This window comes from Gopherus evgoodei, chromosome 1, assembly GCF_007399415.2.
Source record: "Gopherus evgoodei ecotype Sinaloan lineage chromosome 1, rGopEvg1_v1.p, whole genome shotgun sequence".
NCBI classification, from domain to species: domain Eukaryota; kingdom Metazoa; phylum Chordata; order Testudines; family Testudinidae; genus Gopherus; species Gopherus evgoodei.
Genome location: NC_044322.1, coordinates 2,170,654 through 2,183,364, shown reverse-complemented (window position 1 = coordinate 2,183,364; position 12,711 = coordinate 2,170,654). Strand labels below are relative to the sequence as shown.

Genomic DNA, 12,711 nt, shown 5'->3' with positions numbered 1-12,711 from the left:
GGTGGAGCCAGAGGAGAGGAAGTGTGTGTGAGGAGCTGGGAGTGAGAGGGAGTGCTGTTAGAGGACTAAGGAGTACAAGCGTTATCAGACACCAGGAGGAAGATCCTGTGGTGAGGATAAAGAAGGTGTTTGGAGGAGGCCATGGGGAAGTAGCCCAGTGAGTTGTAGCTGTCATGCAGCTGTTACAAGAGGCACTATAGACACCTGCAATCCACAGGGCCCTGGGCTGGAACCCGGAGTAGAGGGTGGGCCTGGGCTCCCCACAAACCTCCCAACTCCTGATCAGACACAGGAGATGTTGATCCAGACTGTGGGAAAAATCACTGAGATGAGCAAATCTGCCAATAAGCGCAGGATCCACCAACGTAGAGGAGGAACTTTGTCACAGTTAAAATGACAGCTACAGCCAACATGGCATGAGTTGGCAATGGCCCTGTACCTGAAATTCTTTATTAGGTCAGGCCGTAAGACTGGCAAATGCCCTGCTTTAATCATCAAGCCCTCAATTCCATCATCTTGTTGCACAAATGTGATTGGCTATTCTGTGGCCTGGCCCTCTGGCCAAGTCACCAGAAAGTTCAAACCCCTTCTGTGGTAGCGCAAGGTCCAACTAAAAGCCCAGCACAGATATACCCACCCTGGTAGTTCTTCTGCCCCTCTTGGGGTCTCACTGAGGTTCTTGTTTCTTGGCCTCTCTGACATTTCCCATGTCTTGCTTTCAGACTGGGAGACTTGCTGCACTTCTGCTTTCACCTCAATGTGCCCTGCTCAATTTGATTCTCAGTTTGTGATATGGAAAGATTTTGTAATCTACTACTAACACCTTTATACCTAGTGATAACATAGCTGGGCTGGAGGAATCTGCCGTTAGTTTTCTGTAACTTCTCTACACTACGAGTATTTAGAGATACAGGGAAAGAAATCCCCCTTTCAGGCAAAGAGAGGGGAATGCCTTCCAGTGTTTGGGGCTGTTGAGGGTCCCTGAGGATGGAGCTCTAGTCCAGTGTTTCTCAAATACGGCCACTGTGGCTGCATGTGGCCACCATGGGCTTTTCTTGGGGCCACAGCTGCCTGGGCTGTGACCGCGGGGGCTTCAGTAGTGGTAAGACCCTGCCCCCCTCTGGAGACACACAAGCTAGAGGAGCAGGCAGCCCGTGAGTTTCTCACTTCTGTGGGGTTGGGGTTCAGCCCTTCGGTGATGAGTGGCAGGCTCCAGCAATGGAGCTTCAGGCTCCATTCCCTGGCCATGCGGTGGCAGGCAGGGGCTGCTCCAGGCCCCAGCACTCCAAGTGTGTGCTTGGGGTGGCATGGCGCAAGAGGTGCTCTGCTGGTCGCCGGGAGCACGGCAGGCAGGCAGCCTTTGGCAGCTTCAGTGGAGTCACAGGATCAGCGGACCCTCTGCAGGCATGCCTGCGGGAGGTCCACTGGAGCCACGGGACTGGTGACTGGCAGAGCGTCCCCTGCGGCATGCCACCCTGCTTGGGTTGGTGAAATCTCACCCTCCCCATCCCCCTGGCCCTTGCTGCCTCCCCCAGTGCCCCATCACCACTGACCCCATTGTCTCTGTACCCACCTCCCCATCCAGGGCTTAATTTGTACCCAGGTTTGCTGGGGCAGAGTAAGTTGGCTGTGAAAAGTGACATTCGTATGTTTGTTAATATCCCTTTTCACAGCAGACTTAGTCTCTAGCAAGTCTTTAAAAAGCAGCTAAAAAGGCAAAAGAAACAACAAGAAAAAAAGACAAGAATGTGCAAAGTCCTTGATCTGTGTTTTTATTCTGTTTAGGGCCAGTAAGGAATAGAGACACCTGGACGTTATTTTTACTGAGCCTGCAACAGAGAAAAAAGAAACACTCCATAAATAAGTGCCAATGATATGGACACATGTGCTGATTTACTTGTTTTTCCTAAAGTTAATGACCTATTTTAGGAAAAATGGTCGGCAAGAGATGGTGGCCACACCCTGCCGCCACCAGCCTGTTTGTTGTGAGAACCCCTGCGTCTAGCATTGGGGTCACCCCTCCAGGTCTTTCTGCTGGGACGTGTTTCCTGAGCCCCAGCCCGTTACCCTTTCGGGGAGGGGAACCAGCCCTGCAGGAACAGGGCGCCCGGGCCCAGCGCCTGCCTGCATTGGCTGTTCGGGGTCACCGGGCTCATTGCTAGGGCAGAGGCTTTGGGGGGGGGGGAGGGTGTCTCCCCGTTGGCGGATGCTCAGGATTCAGGACCTCGGGGCTTGCCGTGCTGGGGCCCTGCTCTCTGGGGGTCTGCAGGAGCCACAACCGGCCTCCCGTTGCCAGGCAGCGGGGCGCACTGTCCCCCAGCAACAGGGACAGCCGCGGTCTCCCCTCCAGGCGCCGGCCCCGTCTGAGCCTGCTTAGCTCGCGCGCTCTGCCGCCCGGCTCTGAAGCTCCGCCTGCCGCTCCCGCCCTTCGCCGCCAGAGGCCGCTGCGGGGCAGCGCGGATCCCGCCAGGGGGCGGGGACAGGCGGTCGTAGCCTATTGGCTACCAGCGGGAAGGGGCGGGACCTCTCCTGGTTCCTGCCCCGCCCCGTTTGGCGGCGCGGCGGTTGGCGCCTCAGTTGTCAGTGTCCGAGCGTGCGGCGGCGGCGGCGGCGGCAGCAGCGCTTCAGCCCGCTCCGGAGCTGGGCGGCGAGAGCGGGGTAACCGGGGACGGGGGGGTCCGCCCGAGGGGAGACACCTCTGCCGGGGGAGGGGCCTCGGGAGAAACTACCGGGCGCGGGGGAGCGACGGGGGCTCTGATGCTGAGAGGGCTGCCCGGGAGAGACCATTGCGGAGGGGGGAAGGCTGGCCCGGCCTGGGAGAAACCATTGCTAGGGGTCAAGAGTTGGGCTGGGTGAGACCATTCCTGCTGGGGGGAGGCGAGGAAGGGCTAGCCCTGGGGGAAACCACTGCTCAATAAAGAGGGGTCAAGGGTTAGCCTGGATGAGACCGTTGCTGGGGTTAAGGGTTAGCTTGGGTGAGACTGTTGCTGAGGGGGGGAAAGGGGAGGTTAAGGGTTCTCGTGGGTGAGACCATTGCTGGGGGGGAAAGGGAAGGTTAAGGGTTCTTGTGGGTGAGACCATTGCTGGGGGGAGGAGGGAGAGGTTAAGGGTTAGCCTGGGGGGGAACCATTGCTGAAGGGGGCGAGGTTAAAGGTCAGCCTGGGTGAGACCATTGCTGAGGGGATGGGGGAGGTTAGTGTGGGTGAGACTATTGCTGAGGGGGAAAAGGGGTTATGAGTTGGCCTGGGTGAGAGCACTGGTATGTGGGGGAAGGGCTAGCCTGGGAGGAATTTTTAGGGCTAGGGGAGAGGGGGGGTTCAGAGCAGAGGGACTAGAACCTGCATTAACGATACTGGCCTGTCCCAGGACACCTAGGCCTACTGCATGAGAGCTGCCCCAGGAGCACCGAGGACTAATCCCGAGAGAAGCCAGGCCTACTGGATGAGCAGATTGTCCCCGGAGAAGCCTGGACTTGATAGGCGCTTGGTCTGACGTGTGAGAGCCATCCTGAATGCTGCTGGGATTTCTTGTGTTCTGCTCGCACATACTCTCTTGGGAAAATCCATGATTGAATGGATGCTGTTGATTTGAACTGGGATAAAAGGAAAAAAATTCTTACGTAGCCTATTGTATCCAACAGGCCTGCGATAGAGCGTCACTCAACTCTAGAAAGAGAGCTGTGGTGGAAATAAATTGGGCCAAACGAAGAGAGATTCTGGCAATTTTTTGAGTCAGAGAAGAGTTGCTGATAAAATAATCTGGAAATCCCAATGATAAACTGAGATTTGCTGAAGTACATAAAAAGAAATCTTGATCAAAACTGAGTGTAAACCAAAATTTGGATTAAATGATTCAGAGGCTTTTTGGATTAAGTTGAGAAATCTGCCTTGGGTAAAGATACTAATCCTGGGAGACAGCAGACAAGACAAACCTGTTTCAGGTGGTAAAACTACTGCAGTTTTGTGCTGCTGAGGTGGGAATAGAGGACTGGATAATGAGTGTTCTTCCACATTTTTTTTGTTTAAGGGAGTACTAACAAGAAGCAAAGGAAGGGATAGGTTACCTGATACCTGGCAGAGTCCAAGTCTGTTAATCTCCAGCTGAATAAGGTGGCCCTGTTTGGCATGTTTTTTATATTTTGTTCTGTAATAGAGGATTGTGGCCTGTGGGGCTTTTTAATACTTTAATGCTGGGTTTTTAAAAATTCTTCTCTGCATCTCTAAAAGAATGTGCATTAGAATCTTTGCAAATATCTTTCTCTTTAAAAGTATCTGATTAAAATGCATGTTGTTTGAAATTTAAATTAAAGCATTAAGTTGTCACATGCACAGACATTTAGCTGACCAAAAGAAAATTATTTTAAACAAGTTTGGTTTATTCTAGTCTTGCTAAACGGTTTGGAATCTGCAAGTAGGTTGAAGCTGTGCTTGACTACGAATAGTTAAAACTTGGATGCTGCAGCATTTTGAGCCCTAGAGACTTTGCTGGTAAATCATTCATGAAATTTTTGTTTTGTACTTTTTAATACCAAAAATGTTAGGTATATTTTATCTTAACTAGTCTTAAAAAATACAAGACTCGAGAGAACTTTCTTCAGGGCTAGAGAGGCAAATTAAAATTTGTTTTATTTGGAGATAAATTTAATTGTGAGGCTGGTTTTTGGGAGAAATCATAGATTTAGGGCAAAATTTCAGCTTATGCTGGAGGGAGGGAAAAGAACCTCAAAGTATCTCCATCCTTTACTTCTGTAGCCTTTGGAATTAATCTGGCACCACTCCTGGGATATCAGACACTTTACTTCCTACACCGTTTTGGGATATAAAGGTGCAGAGTGAACTAAGAAACTTGAACATATCCATTGGGGACTGATGCTGAGGAAGAGCTGACATACAAAGGGATAAAGTCCGTAATATTATACAGAAATGGATGTGTGGTCAAGAGTAGCAGTGTGGATCCTGTGTGGTTTTCTTCTGCACCAAGGACAGGGGGAGAGGCCCCCAGGTACCCATTTGGATGAAACTGCAATTGCAGGTAAGGAAAAGGTTTCAGAAATGGTCTGTTTTTATCTCCCCTCCTTCCCAGCGATGAGGAAAACATTAGAACTTACTGCTCTGTGAAACTTGTTGGTAGTCACAGGTAGGGCCTCTTTGCTGTTAGCTTTGATTAGTTTTTTTGACAGAAGATGATCAGTTTTAGTTCATGATGCTTTAAATTGCACATACATTGCATGAGATTGGTTTGTCACATGGCAAAACTTAGAATGTTAAAGTTTTCAGCTTCTTCAGTAAATGATGTCCTCAAGAATATATAACATTAGATTAGGGCAGACCCTGTAATAAATGACACATGCTGTTGGTGGAAAAATGCTCATCAGTTTTGAGAATCTTGCTCATGAGTTAGATTCAACTGATGTGTCAGGGAGTCAGGATGGTACATGGCACTTTCTCTGAAACCCGTTGCTTTTAGAGAGATTTAAGATGACTAAACAACAATCTGTTTATTTCAAAACGGATGCCAGCTATTCATGAGCTGCGGATTATTTCACTGTTTATTGTGGATACTGACTTCATCTGTTTGGGAAATTTCAGATTTAATGTAGTTTTTGCTTGTTTTTTGTTTTAAAACCTCCTCCCCAATGACTGCAAAGAGCACTGTCCCAGTATTTAAGGGGGAAAGATAAAAAGGAGAAATTGCATAGAAAGATCACGAGTCTAAAAATATTTTTTTCACTATTGCCCTATTGACATTCTTGGGGGAATAAGCATTTGATCATCTCTTGGCAGGGAGAGAGAGAATGAAAGCATGACAGCTGAATTTTTTGCTGTCTAGTCCCGTTTCCCCCCCACCTGCCTCCATATCTGTCTGTCTCAATCTGGTTCCCAATAGACACATGTTGGCCTTGCATAAGCACTTGACTCCTTTGCTGACAGTTTGATAGTCTCACTAGAGGAGTAGGTCATTTTTTGGACTGATATACCTCCACTCTGAGTGATTGTCCCTGTATTTCAGGACTGAGGTATAGTAGAGACATTTGTGCTGTTGCTGCTTTTACTGTCACTACCTGTAGCTAAACAGTGGCTTTCAGTATTCAGGGCTGCCAGTCCTGCATCTTTCACCAGCACTGGATTCAAATGTGCACACAAGAAAATAGGGAATTCTGTGAGCACTGGGAGACAAAAATATAGTTGATTTACATAGCAGAAAAAGTTGTTGCAAAAATGCTCTCAGGTTGGGTGCAGGCTGGCTTTTAACAACCGAAGCATAACTTGTCTCTTGAAAGCATCCCATCCGGCAGTGTCATCAGCATCTGGATGGATCCTATAGCTGGAGGTACCCAAAAGCATTAATTGCATTCAGAAATGGTTTGAACTTGATCAGAAAACTCATGAATGCAGGTTTCCAAATAAATACTTCATCAGTTAAGGAGTGAAGATAAGGGTCCCTGGAATAAACGGAGGAATGGCTGGTTTATGAGTGCTGAGTTTGTGTGTGTGTGTGTGTTTATTTTAATATTGTTATGGTTAATTTCACTTGTGTTAGTAACCAGTAATTTTACTTGGTTTTAAAACTGTCTGTTACTAACAGTGTCAGACTCTTGGGACTCTTGAGTCCTGAGGTGAGAGAGAGACCATGAACCTGGTACTTCAGAAAGGAAACAGGATCTCTGCAGTTCTTTTGAAACAGGGTTTGTGCCCTCAAGTGGGGTAATTTTTGAAGGTATTGCAGAAATGTGGCAGCTCTGGTGATTCAGTTTCTAACTTGCTTTTACCTCTAAATCAGAAGCAATCAAGTGCAGTGTGGGAGAGGAGAACCCTGTGAGGTATGCAGTCTTTGGTGTAGATTACCTGCAGACAGGCTTTCCCTTCTAAGGGGTTCCTATTCACTGTGTGTACTCCTGTCTGTTCAGTTCTAGTCTATATACAATTTCCATAAGTTTTTTGATAAAAATAACTTCAGATTAACACGTGGCACCTAGAAAGAGCACCATAGTGATTACAGTTCAGAAATCAGCATAGAGATAAACGAGATCTGACTGGACTGCATAGACATGTTGATGCATAATAGAGAGATTCACTCCCGAGGTCAGTAACTCATGGCATTTAACTACCCTGTGTGCGTTCATTTGTTGGATAATCATTGAAGGTTTTATTGTGCATGCCACACTCGGTTCAGAAGACCCATAGCAAAAAGGCTCTTTAAGATCATTTTTAACATTTGCTTTTTAGTTGTCGTAGTTACTACAGTACCTGTATGTAAGTGCAGAAGGCCCTCATACTTCACATATCACTTTCTACCTCATGCAGTCCTCTGGGAACAGTCAGTATGAATCCTGTCAGTTGGATGCATAACTATACACTACCGTTATCATTAAATAGATGCAAACAATTTAGGACTACTAGATTTTGAAATGAGGCACAATTGTCTGTCTTTGACATGGCCTGTTTTTAATATTTAAAAAAACTGATTGGGTTGGTCACTTGTCATCTCTGTAGAAGGTAATGAGATTCTCAGAAGCAGCAGGAAAGCAGTTTACTCAGAAAGCAGAGGTGTGGGTGTTGGAAAATGCTTGCTGATTTGGCTCTTCCTGCTTTCAGAACTCTAGATTCGTTATCTTTAAAAAGGGCTCTACCATCTCTGGATCTCAGAGGCGTGAGGCCACGTGAGCTTGCTCCATACAGGGTCTTTTTCTCTCAGAAAAAGCTCCACATATCCTGTCTGTCAGCAATTGTTTGGATTTTCTTTTGCTTTGTCCTCCCACCATTTGTTTTTTTGTTTTCTCGGATCCTCCTTTGAACTTCAGTTTTGAGCTGATGGAAAGAGCTCTTCTTCTGACTGGATAGTGGTTGGCTTTGCCAGTTGCAGAAAGCTTTTCTCTTCTGGTCCAAAAGCACTGTAATCTCATTGTCATTGTTGTCAAACCAGTCTTGATGATGGCGGGTAGCAAGGCTGATGAGTTCCTTGCAGGCCTTATGTATAGTCTGTTTTAAGGCTTCCTAGTCTTTTTTGACACTTATGTTATTTCCAGGAGTGCATATGCTCAGTTTTTCACTCAGGAGTGTTTGGAAGCTCTCTTGGTACACTGAGTATTGAACTCTTTGGATGTTGTATTGCCCTCTATGTGATTTGGATATTGTATTGCTTTCTATATTTCGGTGCAATCCTGATGGACGTGACTGATCTCACCAGGCGGTGGTCAGTCCAGCAATCATCAGCTCCTCTCATGACATGGGTGATTTGGGAATCTCTTAGATCCTATGTTCTTACAATGACATAGTCTACGAGGTGCCACTGTTTTCTATGGGGGTGTTTCCAAGTTGTTTTATACTAGTTGCTTTGTCCGAACACAACTGAACCCACTAAAATAACTGTATAGACTTCAGCCAGGCTTTTGATAGCATTTGGAAGAAAGGGTTATGGCAAGTCTTGAGAATGTATTGCTCCTATAAACTCTGCACAAGCCAACAATACATGTTTTAATACAGCTAAATGTAAACGTAAATCTAGGAACAAAAAATGTAGGCCACATTTACAGGGTGCAGAACTCTGACTCGGAAAAAGATTTGAAAGTCAGGGTGGATAATCAGCTGAACATGAGCTTCTGGGGTGACCCTGTGGCCAAAAGGGTTAAGCGATCCCTGGATGCATCTTGAATAGGCGTGGACATGTTATTTTACCTTTTGTATTTGACACTGGTTCAACTGCCACTGGAATACTGTGACCATGTCTGGTTTCTACAATTCAACAAGAACGTTGATAAATTGGGAAGGGTTCAAAGAAGAGCTGCAAGCAGGATTAAAGGATTAGAAAACATGCCCTAAAGTGACAGACTCAAGGAGCTAAAAGAGAAGGTTAAGGGATGATGATTCCAGTCTAAAAGTACCTACATGAGAACAAATATTTAATAACTGGCTTTTCAGTCTAGCAGACAAAGGTATAACATGATCCACTGGCTGGAAGTTGAAGCGAGAGAAATTCAGACTGGAAATAAGGTGAACATTTTTAACAGTGAAAATAATTAGTCGTTATAACAATTTACAAAGGCTTCTTGCGGATTCCCCATTAGTGACAATTTTTAAATCAAGATTGAATGGTAAGAAGGAGTTACAAAAAATAACTGAAAAGGTAAACCCAGAAAGCAGAACATTAGGACTCAAGATCAGCACAAAGTCACAACTGTGGCAACTGGCAGACAAGAGGAAAATGCAAAGATGAAAGTCAAGACACAGAACTAGAACAAGTGGAAAAGTTTTTGTATATTGAAGGACTAGAATTGAAGAATGGGAATTTGAAGGTAATATAAAAAAGAAGACTCTGTAACCGCTGTTGCATTTGGAAAATTCTGTAAGATCTGGAAGGTTAAAGTCATTTTGATAAAAATGGAAATCTTTGTCTATCGGACGGTTGTCATGCTGATACTGCTGCACGGGTTGGATAATGGAGTATGAGGAAAGTTGATGAACATAGGTGACTGAGTGCAGAAATGAACTGGCTAAGAGATTTAAGACTGCAGAAAATTAAAATATGATATAAGAAAACAGGGCATGAAATAAAAATGTTACAGAAGATTAGAGAGAGATATGTCAAGAATGGACTGAAAGGATACTATACATGGAGATACATAGCAGAGTGCAAGGGACTGCAAATAGAGGAAGACCGAGGATACATTGGATAGATACGGTGAAGAATGACCGAGAACAAAAAGGTATAAAGATAAATGAATCCATTCAGCTAGTTCAAGATGAAAATTGTTAGAAATACTTCATTGAGCCCCATTGTCACTGCTTGGCTGATGGATGGGAATCAAATTAAAAAATACAGGCCAGCGGCCATATACATATGTGTGATCATTTTGTTCCCAGTCCAGGCTCACAGGAACTCTGACTTTCTGCTGGAGCTTTGTGAAATAATTGTTGCATCCTCTTCCCTGCCACAATTCTGAGGAAACTTGCATAATAAGTGAGAAGGTATTGAAAGCTGCTTTTAGTTGGTGCTCTTCTAGATCAGCAAGGATTTTTGACATTGTGCCTTCTGCTTCTGGCGTCAGTCAGTTTGGGCGATATTAAATCACTTGCCTGACAGGCACCTTAAGGAGAGGCATGAGCTGCAAATGCTGATGGCATTTGATTGGGTAACATGGGAGAATTTTAGTGAAAGTTGGAATGAGTGGTTGGGAAAAGTTCTCTGTTTGACTCTTAGTCTGTTTACCAAGGCAGAAGTGCTGACAGGATTGGGTAATACCCACTGCCAGTGCGTCAAGGTTAAATCAGGTGACCTACCTGGTAAAATGCTCTCGACTTGACTTATTTAATGTGACTTGACCCTCTGTAGAATTGATACTGGCTTTACAGTTTTGGCACTGTCCATTGAACATGTTACTGAAGAGACTATTACTACTTCCTTAGAGCATTTTTAAGAATCTTATGTGAAAATGTGAGGAGCCTGTTCCAGCTTGCATGGAAACCTGAATGGACAGCGCAGTCTTTGGCTTATTCAGAAATGGAAAAAGGATTTATCCTGGAGCCAACAATGTTTTGAGAACTGTAGAAATTGGAGCTGGAATCCATTTAGATATTTATACGGTCTCCATCATAATGTTTGACCCTTTCACAAGTATTTAGGGACTTATCCTCCCAAAATCCTCGTGGGTAGGGAAGTAGTATCTATCTGTCTTAGGTATTTATAGCTAGGGCAGGGTGATTAACTGATTTTTTTTTTTTTGGTTTGCTGGCAGTTCTGAAGAATCAGAAAAGAAGAAAAAAATTGACCTGAACCAAACCCCAGATTGTTCTGAATTTTTGGCAAATCAAAAAGTGGATAAAAATTTTGCTTTGGATCAAATTAAAAAGTGGCCTGAAACTAAACATTTCAAGTCTATTTATTTATTTATTTTTAAATAATGCGAGCAAGCAATCTCTCCATTCCTCCTGTTGAAGCTGTTCCAGTTTGTGTAACATACTTGAATAGTCAGAGAGAGAGTGTGAGTGAAAGACTCGCGCTCTAGCCTAGTAGTTAGGGCACTTGTTTGGGGTGTGGAGACTAACGGTTCAAGTCCCTGTGCCAGTGAATAATTTATACAAAATGCAACAGCTTCAACAGGACCGATTGAGAGGGCCGCACCCTATAGCCTGTGGCTAGGGTACTCACTTAAAGAGGAGGGAGACCTGGGTTCATAATCCCTGCTCCAGTGCAGGTTGTTCGTAACTCTGAAACGTTTGTAACGTTGAACAAAACGTTCTAGTTCTTTCGAGAGGCTGGAACTAAACATTGACCTAATACAGCTTTGAAAATTTACTATGCAGAAGAAAAATATTAATTCAAATGAAACAAGCACAGAAACAATAACCTGCTTACCTCATCAAATCTTTTAAAACTTTCCCTTCTTTTGTTTAGTAGTGTACATTTAATCCAGTACTGTACTGTATTTGCTGTGTGTGTGTGTGTGCGCGTGCTGCTGCCTGCTTGCGTACTTCTGGTTCCAAATGAGGTGTGTGGTTGACCGGTTAGTTTATAACTCTGGGGTTCACAACACCTCTGAGAGGTAGGGCAGGGCTATTTTTCCCATTGTACAGATGGGGAACTGAGGCATTGAAAGACTAAATGACTTGTCTAGAGCCAGTAATTGAATCCAGGTGTCCTGAGTCCCTCTTCTACGCAAGACCTTCCTCTAGGCCATGAACTGTTATATAATCAAATCCAGCTCCCTACCAGTATACGATTGTTATTTGTAGTACATTTTTCTAACTTTGGGAGTAGGGTTGGCCTGTGTGATATCCTGTCATATATAAAACAGTTTAAGGAGTGACCTGAGCTCTCACTCTCCAAGACTGAGGAATGGACTCCCACAGGAGCTAAGGACCAACACAGAACTCGCCACTTTTGAAGGCATATTTGTTTGACCTTGCCTTCTCTAACATAAAGCTGTCTCTGTCTCTCTCTCTCTCTCTTTCTCTGTCTATTTATCACTGTTTCCAGAGCAGTAGAGGGTTGTGTTACCACTTGCCCTGCAACCCAGGGTGTCTTACAGTGCTTTGCTACTGTAGCTCCCAGCCTGGGATGCTCACAGCCAGTCTACAAGCATTCAGGGCACACTTGACTGTCTTTGAGCTAGACGGTGCTGGTTCAGCAGCTCTGATCCCAGTAGTGTGGCTACAGCCCTATTCTGACTTCCACCACCCTTGGTTACAACCAGCAAGGTGACACCAGCGCACGCCGTGTCCCGAGTTTCCCCAAATGGCATGTCCTGTCCTCTCTTGGATAGCTCAGAGAAATAATAAGCTTTTTCTCCCTTATAGAGATAAGCTGTATTGTGTTTTTTAACTTAATTGGGGTAAATATATTCTGCCTTTCAAACATATTAACTGAGTTAGTTCATAGTAAAATAAAACAAAATTATTAACGATAGGACATATAGGTCAAGTGATGCCAAGTGAAAAATAAAAGTAGTGATGCAAATAAGTGAAAACACATGTCTAAAACTTAATCTAGCAAAGTACAGGCTTTATTCAGGATGCTGGTTTCCCCTGTCTTCCTAGGTGATGGTTTCCCCTGTCTTCCTAGGTGAAAGATCTTTGCCTAAATAGGTTACTCACCTATATTCAGTTACCAGAGACTTCAGCACCTCATCCGTTTCTGCTTGCAAGAGAACTGTTCCCTTGTGTCGGTCTAGTGATCGATGCCAAATATGGCTTCTGTCTCTGCTTATATTTTCCA

The 12,711-nt window shown here is 44.9% G+C and overlaps 1 protein-coding gene across 6 annotated transcripts in view; it reads left to right on the top strand.

Annotated features, from left to right (window-relative positions):
* Nucleotides 1-2,551: 2,551 nt before the first annotated feature.
* STIM1 (stromal interaction molecule 1) overlaps nt 2,552-12,711 on the top strand; it is a 191,050-nt gene continuing 180,890 nt past the window's right edge. For 3 of the 6 annotated variants that reach the window (XM_030555824.1, XM_030555833.1, XM_030555799.1), the window contains exons 1-2: nt 2,552-2,658; nt 3,367-5,031. In XM_030555824.1, the coding sequence (XP_030411684.1) occupies nt 4,923-5,031 (109 nt within the window). In that variant the 5' untranslated portion in view covers nt 2,552-2,658; nt 3,367-4,922. The remainder of the gene's footprint in view (nt 2,659-3,366; nt 5,032-12,711) is intronic. The other 3 variants (XM_030555814.1, XM_030555806.1, XM_030555843.1) reach the window with 3 other exon arrangements.